The 21,344-nt window shown below is 34.7% G+C and overlaps 2 protein-coding genes across 4 annotated transcripts; one reads left to right on the forward strand and one right to left on the reverse strand.

Moving 5' to 3' along the window:
• Positions 1 to 166: 166 nt before the first annotated feature.
• LOC123700892 (glutamate decarboxylase 1) lies at positions 167 to 5,951 on the forward strand. The gene is made up of 8 exons (XM_045648258.1): positions 167 to 429; positions 1,052 to 1,239; positions 1,920 to 2,142; positions 2,718 to 2,969; positions 3,378 to 3,442; positions 4,140 to 4,329; positions 4,843 to 5,076; positions 5,479 to 5,951. Exons 1-8 carry the CDS (start codon positions 325 to 327, stop codon positions 5,668 to 5,670), a joined length of 1,449 nt encoding a protein of 482 aa, XP_045504214.1. The 5' UTR covers positions 167 to 324; the 3' UTR covers positions 5,671 to 5,951.
• A 3,004-nt stretch (positions 5,952 to 8,955) lies between these two features.
• LOC123700871 (venom protease-like) lies at positions 8,956 to 20,592 on the reverse strand. Of its 3 annotated transcripts, none has more exons than XM_045648232.1 (8): positions 20,570 to 20,592; positions 13,285 to 13,385; positions 11,892 to 12,028; positions 10,962 to 11,092; positions 10,225 to 10,393; positions 9,658 to 9,902; positions 9,425 to 9,585; positions 8,956 to 9,138 (listed from the first exon to the last, which is right to left on the reverse strand). In XM_045648232.1, the coding sequence occupies exons 2-8, from the start codon at positions 13,336 to 13,338 to the stop codon at positions 8,977 to 8,979; spliced, it is 1,059 nt and encodes a 352-aa protein (XP_045504188.1). In that variant the 5' UTR covers positions 13,339 to 13,385; positions 20,570 to 20,592; the 3' UTR covers positions 8,956 to 8,976. The 3 variants fall into 3 exon arrangements, with proteins under 3 accessions (XP_045504188.1, XP_045504187.1, XP_045504186.1); XM_045648231.1 differs by lacking the exon at positions 20,570 to 20,592 and adding an exon at positions 17,866 to 17,908; XM_045648230.1 differs by lacking the exon at positions 20,570 to 20,592 and adding an exon at positions 14,288 to 14,405.
• Between the last annotated feature and the right edge of the window lie 752 nt (positions 20,593 to 21,344).

The raw sequence follows: 21,344 nt of genomic DNA on the forward strand, positions 1-21,344 counted from the left end.
GCGTACTACTTATAAAACGTATTTAATTCATGTTTCCAGTATGTACATTAATTATTATGCCTCATGAATAAAAGTGAGCTAGTAAGGTTGAACATAGCTCGTTATTGATTTTATCATACTTAAAAGCTGTAAGTATGTAAATATGTGGTTCTCATGAGGAACTAAAGCCCTTTCTGTTTATTCTTGCTTTGTCCAGGTGCAGTAACGGTATTCAGTACTTGTTATTGTCATACTATTGTGATTTATATTATGTTCTAACGCAGTGTAAGCCGACCATTAGACTGAGTAGTACATGTGTTGTGTTAAAAGATTTATATTCCGATAATGGAACACGAAGATACGTTTTTGGACAGAGTATTGAAGATAGTAAAGGACGAATCGGCGCATCATTTACCGTTAATTCAATTTAAACATCCGAAGGATTTAGAGGTAGGTAATGTTGAGGAATATTTTATTCAAGGCTAGTGAACATTTTGCTACCAATTGTGAGTAATTAAAGATTATGGGAGGCAATATTGATTTATTGAAGAGAGACGTGTGCAATGTTTTTCATCTATAGGTATATATAAATTAAACCCGTTTCGCGTTGCCACGGCATCACGTGTGAACGGCTGAACCGATTTCGATAATTCTTTTTTTCAAATGTTTGTAGAAGTCCAAGGATGGTTCTTATGTAGAGAAAGCGTAAATATGTACAACGGGCGAAGCGGGGGCGGACCGCTAGTTATTCATAAATTACGTGTGCAATGAGTTTCAATTTTATTTTTACACTAAAAATTCGTATTTGTATGTAACTGGAATATCACAAAATATATTCAATCGATAGACGCCTTTAGCGATAGCGATTCAGCATTCTTATCATAGCGATTATGTATGACAGTTGCAATGCACAGGTTCGAACCCTGGCTAAGCTAATTCGCAGAACTAAGTGTATACAGGGTGTGTAAATTTAAGTCAGATCAATTTATTTTCAAATAAGATAATAATATGATGATGCTCAAATTTAATGCAGTAGGTTCCAAAAAATATATTTCTCATGACTGTTTTGCAGGTAATTCTTCGCAAGGATATAGATATTTCGGAACCCGTTGCAGATCAAGAGCTGGAGCAATCAGTAAGAAATGTGTTGCAATACAGCGTTAAGACAAACAAACATACCTTTAAGAACCAGTTATATGGAGGAACAGATCCGTATGGGCTGGCAGGAGCATGGATTGCGGAAGCTTTTAATACAAGCCAGTAAGTAATCATAATATGAAAATTTAGAAGTATCCTATGCTGCATTGATCTGACTAACTCCTTGGTACGAGGAAAACAGTTTCAGTATAAATCCATGACCAAGGAGAGTACGTAAGCTAAGATACTCTAGGTCCTGTCTCCGATGGACAACAAACTCAACTAGGTCTTTTTTCTGTAATTAGTTTTAGGCTTCCTGATTGTTAAACTAATAAAGTGTTAAATAATAAAGAAATGATCTACGAAAAAGATATGAAATGCCTCATTCTTGTGTGGGGAACGCGGGTCTTCACACGTCATAAAACAGGTCTAGGTCATAATGTTGTATCTGGTGAAAAGCAGATAAACCACGTGATGACGCGATGACAAATAAAAAAACGTAGCGGTCACATAATACTTATATGCTCATATGTTCCTTTACAAATATTGGCAGACGGGTTGTTGAACTTCATGATTGTGTAAATTGATTATTTTCAGTGGACTGAGGCAGTCTTAGATTGCGTATTATAAGTAGAAAGATTAGTTTTTATGTTTGTTTATTTGAATGACATGTAAACAAACAAAAACATAAACAGTCCGGGCGTTAATGGGGCAGCAAGAAAAAGATTGATGCACTGAATTTGTTGCAAAGATCATAATATTATAATATTGGAATTAACTTCGAAATGCTTTTCATATTTCAGGTATACGTTCGAGGTAGCTCCTGTGTTCACGTTAATAGAACAAAAGATGATTCAACATATTCTTCAGTTATTCGGAATACCCAATGGAGACGGTATTTTTAGTCCAGGTGGCAGTATGTCCATGTTATATGCTATAGTAGCAGCTAGATTTAGAGCTTTCCCAGAAGTAAAGTCTAAGGGAATGAGAGGTCTACCTGAAATGGTTATATATACGTCGGAAGATGTAAGTATATTGATAATGATCATTAATGATGTTGGCTAAAGTTCAATTTTAAATACGTTTTATTTATAACTAGCTTTCCACCCGCAGCTTCGCCCGCGCAGTCAAAGAAAAACCCGCATATTTCCAGTTCCCAGATTTCCAGGATAAAACCTATCCTATTTCCCGGGGTAAAATTAATATGCCTATGTCCTTTCTCGGGTATCAAAATATCTCTATACCAAATTTAATGCCAATTGGTTCAGTAGGTAAGGCGTGATTGAGTAACAGACAGACAGACAGACAGAGTTACTTTCGCATTTATAATATTAGTATGGATGTGGAATTGGAGAGTAACTCATTTCAAATTAGGTATTAGTATGCATCGCTCTTCTTGACTGTTGGAATAAATGATATCATACTATCGTATTTCCTTAAATTGTATTCAATTAAGAAAACTATGCCAATGACATGTTTTTTTTTATTATATAAGTACAATTGATGAATTTTAACTTTTAGCTTACATTAGCTTCTAACAATTACTAGAGAAAGAAAATGTATTGAAATAAATCATTCTGACTGAAAATAACCTTTTCCAGAGCCATTATGCAATTAAGAAAGCAGCACATTGGCTAGGTTTTGGCACGGAAAGTGTTAGACAAATTAAATGCAATCAATGCGGACAAATGAATGTGGAGGAACTCGAAGCAGCTCTTAAAGAGGATCTGAGCACACAAAAAGTTCCTTTATTGGTTAATGGAACCGCGGGAACGACTGTTTTGGGAGCTATTGACAACTTGGAAAAGATTGTTGATGTGTGCAGCAGATATGGTGTTTGGATGCATGTTGATGTGAGTATTTTCGCTAATTAAATGAATATTTGAGTTTCACATAAAAGGCGAAACTTCTGTTATCAAAGAGGTTTAATTATTACCAATGTCGTAAGTATTGTATTATTTAGTACCTAGGTGTAAAATATATTTGAATTGATAGTATTCGATAAAAATATTAACATGTCTCGTCGTCATTTTATTGAATGACGACAATCAATTTAGAACATTTTATTCAATTATAGTTATTACTGCATTAATATTTTCTTGGTAATAAAATATAATAATCTGTAAACGCTAAACATATTTTTGTAGGTCAATATATTTAGTATTTAATTTAAAACGACCTTTATAAGTGTAACTTTATGTGTACCGAACTCCAAAGGAGTGTATTTCTTATCAATTCATGTTTGTAAATTTATTTTTCAGGCATGTTGGGGAGGTACGCTGATTTTGTCACATAAATTTAGAACCATGTTGAGAGGAATTGAAAAGTAAGTACGTTTCTTTAAAAAGAACCGTTTTATAATAATATACCTATCATCATTTGTAATTATTGAAACAATATTATTCAAGAAACACATTAACATAAGTACACAGAACATATAAAATAAATAATATTATAAATACGTAATTTTAATATTGGTTGAATAAGTTCAAGGAAATTGAGTGTTCTACCTCTATGTATGTATATTGTAAATTGAAATGACCAGTCAGCTTGATCATGATTGCTAATGATATTAACATTATTAGTGCGAATATTAACTGTTTTACTACAAACCTTGAGAGCTAGTTATAGGTATCTTATATAACTACCACTAGTTTTCCGCCCGCGTTTTCCCTATATTATAATTATGTATCATGTATGTGTGCTTCATTTCATTGTAATCGGTTCAGTAGTAAGTAGATATTTGCGTGAAAGAGTAACAAACACACACATACACACCATCCTCACAAACTTTTGTATTTATAATATTATAGTAGGAAGGATTTTATGTGACAGAATAGTATCACAGATAGTATAGTGTCTTTTACTAGAAATAAAATTAATTTTAATTTTGATTAAAAGGTAACATCCACCTAAGTACTTAGTTATTAAAATTTCTTTCAATATCGATAAATTCAAAATTAAAGATTTTAAAATTTTACTTTAATTTGCTATATTTACAAAATATTTCCCTTAATTTTCAGAGCAAATTCAATATCATGGAATCCACACAAGATGGCGGGCGCGCCTCTGCAATGTTCCTTGTTCCTGCTCAGAGAGAAAGGGCTCTTGCACGAATCGAATGCCGCGTCTGCGCAATATTTGTTCCAGCAGGACAAGTTCTATGACGTGAGATATGATACGGGTGATAAGAGCATACAGTGTGGGAGGAAGGTAGGTTACACAAAAAATAACAACATACTACCTATTTGTGCAACTATATGTTATATCCGCATAAGCTTTCTCATTCAAAGTCATTTTTTATAACTTTGTCTTGTGCAAAAAATATTTTAAGAAAAGACGTGTGGCACTCGGGGACTGCCGCGGTAAAGCTATTGCATAGCATGGCTTCAAGCCACACCCGCCCGTGCCCGTCGGAGTGGGGAGCGTGAGGTTTTTTTGTTACGGAATTTCTGGATTCGGTCCCCGCGCTCAAGGCCCGCGATAGAAGCTATGCAATAGCTTAAAAATAATAAAAATATAATGTATCTACAATCTTCAGCTAGGTATATGATATATCTACCTCGAATTATAAATATATATTATATCTTTATCATTTCAATAATTTATGGTTATAATCAGCACCTTATAGGTAGGTTCTCAGTTCTGTGTTCGTCAAGATTAGTTCCGTAGTTCCAATACAAAACCCAGAGATTTATTTATTAACATTCTTCCTTACCATTCCAGATAGACGCTTTCAAGTTATGGATGATATGGAAAGCTCGTGGAGACGTCGGGTTGAGTCACATGATGGAGTACACCATGGAACTTGCCGAGTTTTGTATGGGAAAGGTCGCAGAGAAGCCAGGCTTTCGGCTTGTATCGGCTCCTATACAGTGTCCTAATGTTTGCTTCTGGTATATACCAACTTTCATGAGACACCAGAAGGAAGATGACAGCTGGTGGGAACTTATGCACAAGGTGAGATATTTGCTTTTTTGTTGACCCATATCCATGACTTTTGTAACAATATTATAATATTGTCAGGGTCAAAACTTGTAAATTGCAAAGATACTTTGTCGGATACGCTAAAATAACATACCTACCGTCGTCCTACCATATTATGGTTTATTTTTTAGTTTTAGAGACATAGGGTATAGGATAAATAGGTATACATAATATACAATTAGGTAATCATTAATTTCAATATGAAATCTATTATGAATCCCTTGCTTATTTGTTACGCCTGCCAAACCCCGATAAGTATTGAAACTGATGCCCAAAAACTTTCTAAATAGAAGGAGTAATACATAACTTTAAACATTTTAAAGAACACTAAGTATATATATATTATTATAAATTTATGAACTGTTTTTATTACAGGTAACACCAAAGATAAAGGAGCTATTAACTATAAGTTCCCGCCTCATGGTGGCCTACTCCCCTCTCCGTCAATATAAGAACTTCTTCCGAATGCCGTTCACCTTCCATCCGAGACTTGAAGAGAAACAGATCTTGGATATGTTGCAAGCTATAGAGGATTGTGGGGAAATGATAACCATGGATATGTTGTGATGCAATAAGAAAATAAACTGGAATTAAAAAATATTTACGTTCTAGATTTTAGATCTCAACTAGATTTAACGATTTGCGTCTGGACAAAGATTTTGCATCTGCCGAAGACTAACAAGTTCATTCTCTTTTTTTTATAGCCACGCGTATTATAAATATAAATGTTCAAAATAATCATTGCATATATGTCTCATGCATATGTTTTTTCAAAACGTGTCATGTATTTCTTAATTTATACTAAGTGTATGGTGCTGTTTTTATCTAATAAATATATTTTATAATTATGCTTATTATTTTTATTTGTAAGAAAGCAATAATTCATAAATATGTACTGTACACGGTACTGTACATATTTACTGAACACGGTACTGTTTCGACCTAAATCACCGTACAAGCCGGTGCTGCCTCCGTCGGCATCTCGCCGATCGCGGACCAGCGCCCTCTTGAATTTGGTACTATGGGAGACATGCATAGAGTTTATATATATATCATATTGTGTACAGGCCGGCGCATTCTTTTTCATAATCAGAGCGCATTCTAAATTTCAATTTCAACATTAGAATTCTGATCGGTTTTGTTTTTGGTCGATTTTTGTATAAATACGGATATTGTGTGCAAAATAAAATCATTACGATCAGTATCGTCTTTGAGTTCACAACCCCTCTACAGTTGGTGACCCCGACGGAGCAAGAAGAAAACATGGAAGAAAAAGACTAACTACATCATGAAGAAAAGCACTGCGAGCTGGCCCCCGTCTCCATCCAGTCCAGGCTGCTACCATCTTTTACAGAGACTGCCTACCGAACCAAGCTCATCTACAAAATGAATTAAACAAGTATCTACATAATAAAAAGAAGAATGACAAAACGCCTATCGAATGGACTACTGCAGCAATTGAAGCTTTTGAGAAACGCCGTCAAAGCATCACAGAAGCGACAACATTATGTTTTCCCATTCCTGGCAGCTCCCTTGCCATCATGACTGACGCCTCGGATCATAGTCTCGGCGCTGTTCTTCAACAAAAGATTGTGAACCGATGGAAACCGCTAGCCTTTTTCTCTAAAGCAATGAGTGCTACGCAATGTCGCTACAGCGTGTATTTTCGCGAATTATTAGCAATATACGCGGCTGTATTACATAAGTCAATTCTGTTCGAGTATCAAGTACATCAAGGAGAAGAGAACACAGTCGCCGACGCGTTGTCACGCATCGAAGAGATCCAATGCCCTAATGTAATCGACTACAAGCAGTTAGCCATCGACCAAAGTAACGACGAAGAGCTCAGAAAATTAAAAACTCAAACAAATTTAACATTTGGTGAAGTCACGCTACCCGGACTCGATCGACCAATCACGTGCGAGCTATCAAGCGCATCGCCCCGTCCCTTTCTACCGAAGGCATACCGTTATATGGCATTTAACGCTCAACACGGACTATGCCACCCTGGTATTAGAGCTACTCGGAAGCTAATAACATCGAAGTTTTTCTGGCCAGCTATGAATAAAGACGCTACGTTATGGGCCAAGTCTTGTATCAGCTGTCAACGAGCAAAAGTTCACCGGCACGTCGTCACTCCATTAGCAGAGTTCCCGCCTTCGCAACGCTTCGAACACATACACATAGATATAGTCGGTCCACTACGACTCTCAAGAGATTACCGATACTGTGTTACCATCATTGATCGTCTTACAAAATGGCCTGAAGCAGTTCCAATTCAAGAAATAACTGCCGAAGTCGTCGCGAAAGCATTGTACGAGAACTGGATTGCACGCTTCGGCTGTCCGCTACGCATATCTACCGATCAAGGTCGACAATTTGAATCTGCTTTATTTAAGGCACTCATGAAAAGATTTGGGGTTACAAGAATACGCACTACGGCATTTCACCCTCAAGCAAATGGGCAAATCGAACGATGGCATCGCACTATGAAAGCCGCGCTCATAGCTCGCGGTAGTACTTGTCAATGGACAGACGAACTACCGACAGTACTGCTGGGTTTACGCACAGCTATAAGAGAAGATAACAACTTGAGTCCAGCTATGATGACCTACGGCACTACACTGCGCATGCCCTCCGATTTCTTCGTGCCTACACGGACGGGTATTGAAGACGCTGACTTCGTGAAACGCCTGACAGAAACTATGGCTATACTCACACCGACTAAACGATCCCCCGCAAATCGAGCAACATTTATTTACAAGGATTTGTCTACGTGTACTCATGTATTCATACGGAACGATACAGTTCGAGCACCACTCACTCCGCCGTATGACGGCCCTTATGAAGTACTGAAGCGCTACGACAAGTACTACCAAATACAGTTACCGCTTCGGACTACAGTATCTAGTATCAATTGACAGACTCAAGCCTGCATACATATTAAACAAAGAGGTTGAAGGTATGGCAAGCACAGCAGTAGCATCCACACCTACACCTACAAGTGCTACGTCGTCAGCGCCTGCTACAGACTACAACACGGACAAGGCACGTTCCTACACTACAAGAAGTGGACGCGTCGTCGTCGTCGCTTGAGGGGGGACACTATGGGAGACATGCATAGAGTTTATATATATATCATATTGTGTACAGGCCGGCGCATTCTTTTTCATAATCAGAGCGCATTCTAAATTTCAATTTCAACATTAGAATTCTGATCGGTTTTGTTTTTGGTCGATTTTTGTATAAATACGGATATTGTGTGCAAAATAAAATCATTACGATCAGTATCGTCTTTGAGTTCACAACCCCTCTACAGTACATTATCAGACTAAAACTGTCATATAAATTGTCTCAATTGTTTACAGTATGGATAAACATCTATTCAACATTATGGGGAAATAAAACACACATCGCTATATCAAACATTTATTGTCTAAAACACTATTGGCGAGTATCCACTCCCAATTACATATCGACCTTAGTGTACACTGTACACTGTACAGGCCAGGGTGCGCCCGCTCGACATTTGGTATATTATTTGGCCACCACGGTCACCAAACTATCTCTGATTGTATACAGTACATATAGATAAACATTTATTTAGTATGTTGTCCCAATAAAAAAACACATCGCTATATCAAATATTTATTATTTGAACTGGCTAATACTGTGTATTGGCCAGTTTCCACTCCAGGTACATATCCACCTTAGTGCACCACGCCTATACGGACCAGCGCTCTCTCGACATTTGGCACATTATCTGACCACCACTATCATAAATACTATGTTACACTCAATATAGTATGGATAAACATCTATTCAACATTATGGGGAAATAAAACACACATCGCTATATCAAACATTTATTGTCTAAAACACGGTATTGGCGAGTATCCACTCCAAGTACATATCGACCTTAGTGTACAGGCCGGGGTGTGCCGGCTCCCCGCAGCGCACGCCCCACGACACGACGCCGATCGCGGACCAGCGGCCGCTTGACATTTGGTACATTAGCGGACCGCCACTGTCACCCTGGAGAAAATAATTATTGTTTTATTCATAAATATTACGGTCTATTCTTTGGGAAAGATTGAGTGTGAGGGAAAATTTTATTGTTCTTGTAAAAGACTAGGAACATCCATTTTGCAAATAGGAGATGTCAGAAATAAGCTGTGGCTATGATAACTAAAAGGTATAGACAGATATATATTAGGTACAGACACATTATCTACTACAAAATATAAAAATAAAGCCAGAAGAAATATTCGAGAATAAATGAACATTACGTCAAATAAATAGTCTATAAACTCTATATTACCTGACAGGCATCCTTGCCTCCTTCCCGACCACCAGCACAAAGAGTTTCATCGAACACCGAATCAGTGAAAGCTTTCACACATTCTTCGTGTCTCCACACAGGTACTGAGACCTCCATGAGGACGTCGCTGTGAGGACCTCCGTAGAACTGTGTTCCCCACCCTAGAATATGAAAAATGTAAAAATTTACAAACCTGAAATACTTTTTGGGATTTCAGTTAACAAATTCCTTACCTATAATAGTAGCAATTTCATTGTCCAGCTGTGTTCCCCTTGGTGGCAAGCAAATTGGCCACACATAAGTATTAAACACGGTTGGTCTATGTAACTTCAAGATGGCTATATCATTGTGATAGTTAGAGGAATCGAAAAGCTCGTGCTGTCTAATGTCAATGACTCTGAAATTGTATGAGCGAGAGTCGTTGCTTCTACGGAAGTCGTATTCGCCGAGCCGCACGGATAGTTCTTCGGCTTTCCAGCTGAAAAAGGTTTTATCGTTTTATGATATCATTGTAAAATTATCTATGGAAGTTTTATCAGTTATATTTAGCCAGAATTGTGAAAAAGCTAAATGATTGCACAGTGACTGCCATTATTTATTCAAAACTATAACTAGCCAACCCAAAATTATACGCTAACTACTAAAATATGAAATACGATCTAGATTTACTTCTGAACATACCCGCGCCACCACAGAGCAAGCAAAAGATGCAGGTGTGCCAACTGCCACCTCATATTAAGAACACAACCACCGCCCATAAACAAAAAACTGTCACACGCAATGCCACCAACGCAACCTACCGTCTAGTACAATGCGCAGCGGTCATCACATGTCGGTCAGTGATGAGAGCTCCTCCACAGTATTGCTCGAAGCCGGGCGGTGTGATGGACGCCATCCACGGCCACTCGCGCGGGTTGGCTGGTCTTGCGCCGGTCACACGGCCTTGTGCGCGCGTGCTCAGACCACAGCCTGGTGGAATAGTTGAGTTTGGTGATGATGTATGGGATAGTAGAGTGAAAGCTTCTACGCAACTGATATGAGACTGTGATTTATCTAAAGACAGAGCAGTCTCTCAATACTAAAGAGTTCCATGTTTTCAAATACGTTAGAATAAGGCGAAAATGAATAATGTGAGTTTTTTGGTTGTAGAGACAGAGAAATGTATCTAGTTACAAGGTGGAATTTATGTAGATAATTGGTAAAATGTGGCGCGGGATTTGGCAAATATGTTTAAAAAATAGGATGTCGTAAATCAGGATTAAGCAATAATATGAAATTGATAATGATCAGAATGGGATGACGTAGAAAGTGAGCTAGAAGAAGTAGATGATTGCTTCTATAGAAACAATATTATACCTATTGTTTAGGGTTATTGTTTAGGGTGATAAAGATTAGTGATTAAGAGGTTTCTGAAAATGATTTAAATAAATGATAAATAAAATAGCAACTTACATTCACTTGACAAAAATCTCAGCAACTTGGGTGTAAAATGTAAATAAAACACGTCACTATTTAGAAACCCTTTAATATTACACACCTCTGTTATCAGCCCTGGTTATTTTTAGGCTGATTTCATCTTCATCGCGCGGTGCGGTGGCGGGAAGGTCTCCTGCCAAAGCATCAGGGGCTGCTTCACCCATGCCATCGGGACAGCAAGTACCGATCGATCTATGGAAAAAGTTTTTAAAACTGATAGCGTTTATTTCAAATATTTTACACTATCCTAACTTCCTAACAAACGTTATAAATGTGAAAGTAACTCTGTCTATCTGTCTCTTCTTCACACCTTATACACTGAATCGGTTTCGTGATTTGTATGAAATTAGGTACAAATATAGTCAGAGATATTTTGTAGGTATGTATAAGATAGTTTTTATCCCTAAAATCCCACGGGAACGAGACTTATGCGGGATTTTTTCATTAATAACTCGGGTGAATGCGCGGGCGGAAAGCTAGTATTTAATTAACAAATATTTTAATATAAGCAGAAGTCAGTACTGCTACAGGATGTCAGTATCCACTTTAAAGTATTGAAGAAAAATACGTGAATATATTTTGTGTTTATAAATATGTTGTAATGCCTTATTATCATGCTCAATTTGTTCATTTAACTTTTTACCGATGTGTAGGAATGTTGTATATTAAAATTGTAAATATAATGACCAAATATCCCAATTTGGCTATATAACAGGAAATCGGTAATTATTTGACTATTAAACTGACAAATTAGTACTAGATACTATAAATATATTTCAATATTATTTATTTGCAATCAAATGATTAAACGATAATGAAGAAACTGTTAGATTATTTTATTGTATCTAAAAGGATAGCTTACACATAACAGAGATAATACATAAATTACAAAACAAGTTAAGTGCCTGCTTATTACAAGCGTATATAACGTTATAATATTAGTAACATATTACAGTACAGTATAGTACATATTAGGGTACAGAATACTTACGAATGTTGTATTATACAGATATAGTCCATAAACTTCATGAAATCTTTCTTGAACTCATCTTGAATACAATAGTGTAAGTGTCGGCAATGCCCTGTTTTGCCATTGGGGAGAAGGCAGGCTTGGTAGGGCACATTTGGCTAGAAGATAAACATAATTTGTTCTATAAGCCTCTTACTAGACGCAAATGATGAGAGCATTGTGTGGTGGAGTGTGTTATTTTTGGCTAAAAGTCGCGCGAATTGCGTAGAAGTTTTTTATTAATGATCTATTTAGTATAAAGAATCCCAATTGTGAATGAATCAAATTTAATGAATAACAAGCTTGTTACAAATACAATATTCTTATATAATCTACAAAATAATTCTATCATAAAATTGTTATATAGTTACCTAAAGCATTACTTTCCAAAACCACATCAATAAATAAATTATCACCTACAAAATACTTTAAAAACAATACAAACGAAATTCACACTGTAAAAAATTGCAAAATAATGCAAGCGATCGTTCATTTCGAATTTAATAAATCATGTTTATTTCAATATGTCAGCACCTTTAGCCACACACATTCATTTAAAGAAACATGCAAATTGTATTGACAAAGTTATTCATTATTACCACCAAATTCGAGATCAACAAGCTGATATCAAACAATATTTAATATACCAGCTGTGTTTCGCGGTTTTACCCGCGGATAAGACAAGAGACAAATACTTTCATTGCCTTGATTTCTAAAATGTAACCAACATTCGACCCTGGTTCTTTAGCTATTTTCCTTCTATACAACAGACGAATAGATTTTTCGCATTTATAACATTAAAGTTATATATCATTCCGATATTGTGCAGATTAGGACAGTGCGTGGGAGGCGACACGCGGGCGCCGGCTTGAACTCAAATCTCACATAATTGAATTGCTCTCTCCGATTTGATGATCATTCAAACTGCTTTTGCAATAGTGATGAAATATAAAACTCGCTTGAGTGCGGCGCCTGTGTTGAGATGTCCTGCTGTTTTATTTGCGTATTTTTAGAATTATCGGGAAATAATGAAGGTGAAATATATTTTTTGATGGACTATTAATTAAAATTGAAATTCAAGTTTAATTTATAACAGTTAGTGGAATAATTCTTAGAAATTGTGTTAGTTATAAAATACACTGTGAAAAATAGAGTAGGTAGTAGCATATACTTCTTTACATAATTTAGTTTTAGATATTCATTACACATTTAAAAGAAAATTATTTTGAGTAATCGCGAGTTCCTAGTTAAACTGTCTAAAATATATTTTTACTATATAGAAAACTACTTACGTACTCTGCGCAAAACGATTACAGAGCTTGGCTGGAAATACTATCTAATTTACACTTAAATTAAAAACAAAAATATCATTAACCTGATCCTTGTTCAGTTCGACGAATCGTTTAGTTCGGCCGTGACCGATGTGCATGCCACCAGCTGCGACCAAGTCGTGCCATGATGGATCTAATTCATCAGCTGTAAAAAATAGCTCCTATAATTTAGTTTAAAAAAAATTACACTAATGCGTATTTTTTGAGCGTTAAAATGAAAAAAAAAAATGTCTTAAAAATTATATTGTGATCCTTAGTGGTCGCAAAAACACAATTTGTAAGGAAATGCATGAATGAGTATGCGAAATTAGTGCGTGAGTAGAGGACATTATTCAATGTTCAAATGATTGTATTTTGATAGGCTTATAATCTGTTGTACAATGAAAAATGTTGTTTTTAAAGTTATAGAGACATATTTTTACTAGTAATAGATTTATTATAATGCGTATTCCGGATTAAAGCACAGTAAACGAAGCCTATAGGATATAATATAATATTAGCGTTTATATTCTCTTTTCTAATAAAATACACACATTATGTTTCGTCACCAACCTGTACAGTACCATCGTATCAAATATTTCCTCGCGGTTATATTTTAGCGACCATTAACAATTAATATGTATGACTTGAACAAATCAACAACCTGCATGTTTTGATTTATTGAGATTAACGTGCTATGATAATAAAATTGATTGAGCAAGTATGTATATAAAGTTAATCATTTAAAATTCTATAAAATCGTAATAAAATTCAATCTTTAAACTGAATAGATAAGCAAGTTTATTTTTGTGTATTTTCTTATTTTTAGTCATTGACATTACTTTACATTATTTATTTTTCAGTCTGTTAGTTTAATGAAGAACTGTTATAATAAATATTACAATTTTGGTTCCTTAGGTGCCCGTCAAATATTATAAAAATTATCAAAATTTTAAACCGTGCCAACGCCGAAAACAATCATAATTTGTTTGTAATTAAATATTCCTATTTCTATTTATATATTTATTCTTATATTAATTGTTACTGTATAAAATAAAAATATCTTACAAATAAGTTTAGATCCCTCAGCACTCAGCACCGCCACAAATACCGTCAGAAGGAACAACATGGTGGAAGGCCTCCCAACAACTAAATCATTATAAATAATAATTGGGACGGCGGAAGTTTGTCCTGATATATAATCCGCAGGATGTTACTTTGATAGCTAAAAAATATCATCGCCATTTTTTTATACTTTTTATTTTTATTAATTAGTGGCCGGTAAATAATTTTAGTCATGCTTAAATTTATATTGAATACTCAAGTCTACGGTCCCTTGAAGCTGAGAAAAAATCAAACTTATAAAAGCTTACGCAATCAAAAGATTCAGCTTATGCTCCAAATTTCGACATTCGCAAGGCAAATAAAAACTACAAGGTATCACGGTGATCACGGGGTCTTGTCTGTTGGTCAATTTTGGTAAAAAGAAAAGTCTTATAACGCAGATAAAGGAAAAAAAAACTAAAAGTATACATTGAGTTACAACATAATAAAAAATGACTTTGTTCGGAGCTCTGGCGAATCCGACTCGCACTTGACCGGTTTCATTTTATATTTTGGCATATGGTTTTTACAAATTAGTTGTAGGTACATCATTTTAGCATGAAAAGCATTATCTAAATGTTATAAATGTGTAAACACTTCTAAAGTGTTTTAAAACAATTTGTGTAATGTTTTATGGTAGGCAAACTCATAATTGAAGTTATCACTAACATAACCTATAAAGATACGATTTGCATGTACGTATATATGGTAAGTAGTATTTAAAAATACATAACTGTATGATTTAATACGCATAATAAATGACCGCTTCAGGCGTAACTTTATAAATACACAAGGCTTGATACCATATACGAAGAATTGAAAATTCAACGACCTTTAATTTGTAATCTAGTGACCGACCTGCCTTGATATGAACAGACTGCTTGTATTGCTAGTGTATGATGTAATTTTAATTACATATTATTAAAAATCATACACATTAACATTGAACATTTAACAAGTGTAACTAGTTTAGGATACTATACTAGGATTTAACAAGTGTAACTATTCATTTTGAATCTGAGACTTTATATTATAATGTACTTAGGTAGTTAAACTTTCCTGCGCAAGTCTAAGTCAAAATTCAAAAGGTTGTATGCCTCATTGAAGAAGCCTGTAGGAGTAACTACAAGCCAAGCAATTCATCGAACAATAGCTTATTAAAATAAATCGTAACCAGCAATTATAAATAATATGAAGAGATAAAAGGAATAGTGAATACGATGTAATAACGTGCAGTGAACACATGTTTGTGGGCGCTCGTAAAATCCCTGCTATTCAATTATACGAGTAATATTAACTGTGTGGCGAAATCAAAATATTACCCGGCATTCCTCTGAGTAATTGTTTAGGCTAAGCGAGATTACTTGAATATTTCAACGCCCATTAGCGGCGTGGGCGGCGAAGCCTTATCACTCGATATCTTTTATGACACTTTGACGTTACGATGTATGTGATTAGGTATCAATTTTGCGTGAACAAATTTATTATCCGAAAATTTGTATTCGGTACACGACTGGCTGGAATTAGACTTGATTTATTTAAGGACGAATTGTTCTATTATTAGACCACAAGGTGCCATGCCAACGTTTGCAAATGTCGTCCAGTTTGTTGTTGCATAATCTTCGGTAGTGGAAAAGTATGAAGCTGGAATGTTGAACTGATTTGTAGGTTTTGAAACAAATCACTAGATAATTTTTAAATGCCTATAATATTAAATGTACTTTAAATTAAATAGGTAACTATTTCGAAACCAAAATTATTAAATAAGTATGGTAAGTTCGATGGTTTATTAAAAGTTTTTATGGAGATAATTACTGAGAGGTGCTTATAGATTTTCTTTCCTTCTAATAAAATTTGTATGTTATAAACCAAAACATGATTTAATTGTGGCAAATATGCAAATATGGTTATTATGCTCTATGTCCTGCGACATATTATATTTCCTAGGACATGCACTAAATAGCCGGCGACATCAAACGGCAAACCATTGCGTTGATTTCGTACCCATATTCAGGTATTACCAAATTGAATTCATTTCCGTTGATAATTATTGGTTGTAATTAACCGTTAAGGTAATAAATTGACAATGGCGCCGGCGCAGGTGGACAGTCCACAAGGCCTTAATGCAAATACCGAACACTAATGCTTTTGCATGACTTCAATTTGGTCCAGAATGCCTCAAGCTATAGGCCGTAATCAACTGATTACAATATTTATCCTTTAAAACCATCAATTTGAGTAAACCTCGATATTATCAATGGTAGCTTGGATGCATGACCAGGAATAATATGGTCTATGATTAGAGTCAACAAATTAGGTTCATATCTGGGTAGAAACATGGTAGAAACACACTAATCATCAACTAATTGCATGTTACAAACAAACAAACTAGCCACTCCTTGTGCAGCATTGTCAATTTTCAATTTGTAACTCTATATGTATTGTATATAAATGGAAATTATATGGATAGCTACTGGCTATATTAGTGAATGCATTTATCGACCTGAAGCCGGTGCGTGACTGAAAGAGATAACTTAACCAACATTATGTGATGCCCTCCAATAATTCTTTTATTTATATTGATGACTATGTACTTGTTAAGAGGAAATCATTATTAACAATAATACATGTACCATGTTAATTTGTTCTTGGATTATAAATAAAAAAGCTGAAATAAACAAAAATGCCCCACAATTTATTGAAGAAGTAAGTCTTACATGCGTATTTTATTTTTATCTGAGTTCGTGTAACAGACTAAGGTTTACAAGTTGCAGTACTTTTAACTCGTTAGGTAAATGAATGTAAAACAGTATAAATTGAAGTGAAGGGAACGCGTAGGTAGACGCTTCGATTGCATTGGCAAGAATAAATTGAAATGATCATTCGTCAGTCACATTGTATCTAGAGTCTAGACCACACGAGATTGATAAATGAAACTGACTAACAAACGTATAAAGTTTATGGGAGACATGCATAGAGTTTATATATATCATATTGTGTACAGGCCAGCGCATTCTTTTTCATAATCAGAGCGCATTCTAAATTTAAATTTCAACATTAGAATTCTGATTGGTTTTGTTTTTGGTCGATTTTTGTATAAATACGGATATTGTGTGCAAAATAAAATCATTACGATCAGTATCGTCTTTGAGTTCACAACCCCTCTACAAGTTCTTCTAGAATTTAATTAAAAGAACAAAGAGGAAATTGGGTCCGCAAGTAAAAACATAAATTCAATTTAGATACAAGTTCTAAGTTTGAGAGTGTATGCGTTAACGCAGATTTTTTGCCGATTACCTGCGGTTTAAATAGCAATAATTATTATATTTTGTAACAAATAACTGCCTTCAAATTTCAATATAAATGGAACCCAGTTTTTAAATATACCACAAACCCAAAAAAATAAAATATAGAAATACTACAGCCGAAATGAGCTCTCCTTTTTGAAGATTCAAAATATGTAATGTGCTTTATACTTATTGTATCATTTAGATTTATATCTTGCCTAATAATCGGTATATATTACAAACTTCGTGACTAACCTCTTTAACAGCACGTGTCAAGAGAGTCGCACGCTCGACCCTTGGATGCGTCTAATTAGTAATTACAATTATGTAATTAGACAAGACTTTAAGTACGTTTACTTTGATGCGCCTTCGTCATTTCCTGTAGAAACAAGTGAAAAACAAGACTTATGGTTCCGTATTCTTTATTTGTTTGAGAGTGGGTCAAATTAGCCTTCTTTCATTATTTTTTGCAGGGAATAAAAAAATCATTCTGTATGTATAAATGAATGAAAATGATTTACTTTGTATATAGGTATACAAACCCTAAAAAATAAAACCTCTGGAGTTTGAGCAAAAATAAGGGAATCATTATAATTAACACTGTTGAATGTACCCGTATAAAGCTAGCAGCTAGCTAGGAAATATTTAGTTTGGAGGGAGTCCAAGGTTTATCTTGGAAGGAAAGCACACGTTAACCAAAACTAAGGTGGTCAGGATTAAGAGGTTATAAACAGGTTAAAAATAATGTGGGAAGAAATTTTCAAAGTTGCAGATTGCATTATAATAATAACTTGTTTATTTATTAGCGGCTTTAGCAACTTCATCTGCATGTATCTCATGATATTAACATAACGTGATCAGTGATAAGTATACTTTATCGTATATTATGGAACTAGGCTCTTTTCACCAAGTCCTTAGCGGTTTGATTGGATTTTGTGGCTTTCCAACCTCTATGCCAATAATTATTCCAATCATCTATTTGATGAGTCTATTAACTGAAATATTCAAATGACAAGAATGAATAAATAAGTGGGATGAAATGAAGTCGTCGATATTCATTGCATTGATCTAGCATATTTTTAGCTGTCTCATATGTATTAAGATGCAACTTTCGCCGAAGCCTTAGCAATCAACACAAATGTGTGTAATAGATAGTTAGTATCTGTTAAATTAAACACACACGTTAACTTATTAGTGTCCCATACATTCCCTGTTTGTTTAATAGTCCATTAATTTCTAATATATCTGCGATGAGAAGGTCTAACCGGCCTAGTTCTCATAATAGTATTGGCAGAAATTAGTGCTCGCTTTCTGAATTTGATTGACGAGAAAATCTCTATCTCCTTATGTATGTTCGTGTAAATAGTGTATTAATGCAGTAAATGTCTTGTTTCGCCCGTTTAAGCCGACTCCAAACTGATTGGACATTTTAATAAAGCCGCGCTCCGATGAAAGTTGCACGCATTAATAGTGGAACTCCGATTCACTGGATCATTAAGAAAATGGTCGAGAATGGACCAGATCTATGTAGGGTTCCGTGGCTTTGTAGTTTTCTATTATATGTACTTTCGTAATATGATGAGTTGAGAGGTGAAATAAAATCGCAGTCGGTAGCAACATCTCCTAACATATTTCGCCTGAAATTGTTCAAGTGAGATCACTTGAACAATTCAAGCAAGTCGGAGCTAGATTTTTTAAACAGGCGCGCACTTTTAAGCTGCTCTACATTTTACTAAATAAAATATTTAATTGTTTAAAGCGAATTCCATATACAACAATATTTTTTAAATACGATCTAAATGGCGTTTGTTTTGAAACATATTTAAAAAAAGTAGACGAATATTAAAAAAATTAAAAATTAAAAAATCTTTATTAACAAAAACACACACACACACAACAATATAATCATGTATGATGGATAAGGACTCACTAGCGTAGCAACTACACAGATAGCTATGCAGTTGGCATGTAAACACATCTCCACAATATAAAGTTCCAGATTACGGGACACTAAACAGTAAACCTGGTTTACTAATTCTAAATGGAATCAAATTTCTATATTCCAATACCAATAGTGCAATAAGACTCTACATTTTACAATCATTAAAATAACATATCGTTGGTGTTTAGATATTAAAGATAACGGATATTGTTAAACATTCTTTACTTCGATTGTAAATTTGTATTAAAATTATATTGTTTGCTTTAGGTACATTACACATCGGCATTAATTGAGATTCATAACCACCAAAGACCATTAGAAAATATTACATTTCACTTGAGTACATAAGTTCGATATAGAAGGTTTCCATGTTATATCTGCTATATATCTGTTATATATGCTTTAAATAAAAAGTAGCACTCACAAATCAATTTCTACATTTTCCCATGGAAATTCAAATCATAGTTCACTTAAATTTATTTTATAGATACAGATACAGGAACCATCATCAGTATAACATTCGCAACAATAAATATTTAGTACATTAATTTACATTAAGAAATCTCTAGATCACGTTTCTGTGATATAATTTCCGATGGCCTGACCACGTCTGTGACCTTTGATCTCATCTCATCTAGACCTCACATAGCATGCCTAATGCCGCCTTACCTATAGCTACATAATAACTTGCTACTGATGCCCCATAGAATTTCATCTCCAAGCAATTATTGTTCGTACGTTTGTTTCTGTTTTGTTCAGGTTAAGGGTCATTGCCTCGTGTGTTGAACGTATTTTATGAGCATTTATATTTTATTTATATTCATAATTATGCGATCAAACTAGTTTATTAATAATATGTCAAAGAAACGGGTAGTGGAACCCGTAATGATACTAAGCTCCGGTGCTTATAAGTTTTATATCTATGAAAAATATTATTAAAATTAGCATTTGCCATACGTCTGCGTAGTCAAAGGACGTTCCCATGGGAAAGAGTAAAAAGTAGCCTAAGACACTCACCTTATTTATCCACCTCCACTCCACCTTCAACCTCCAAACATTGAAATCATATTTTGGAATCATATTTTAGAATCGTTCCATTGTGACATGAAAGAAAGAAAGAAAAAACAAACAAACAAACTTTTAAATATTCGCGATTTAAAATGAAATGAATAGTGAAAGACAAATGTAGAAAATACTTATTTAAATTGGATTTAAATTTATCATGATGATAAATCAAATAAGTGAGAAATAGCTTCAGGATTCCGATTCAACAAGGTTATATTTAGAAGAACTTTGAGTGGGTATACAAGAAATACAAAGTATTACCACTGGAAGGTATAATTTCGAATTCCACGGCGGAAAATGTGGCGTTAGTTTGCTTTATCATTAGACTTGTTAGTATCACTGTGATTATCACTTATCACTCCACGCACCAGCTTTTCACACGTATCGACTTTTGTACGCACAATATTTGAATTTGGAACGGCAGCAATTTTTTCGTTTGAAAATCCACAAAGGCAATTTTTTTTTGTAACTGGCCAGTTTGTCAACGTTACGTTATGTTTTTTTTCATGCTATTCATCCATAGTTAGCATCGTGCATCGTTTTGTAGTCTTTTTCATTTTCATGCATCAGGTAGGCTTTATTTTATAATTTCATTGGGTAAGTACTGTAAGTATTCGTAAAATAAATAAATAATGGTAAAAATTAAACTACTGTTGATAGCACAATTTCTATGCGAAGCGACCACGTGATGCCTTTTTCAAAAATACGACCAATAAATGCAGTTTCG

This window comes from Colias croceus, chromosome 20 (assembly GCF_905220415.1).
Source record: "Colias croceus chromosome 20, ilColCroc2.1".
NCBI lineage: Eukaryota > Metazoa > Arthropoda > Insecta > Lepidoptera > Pieridae > Colias > Colias croceus.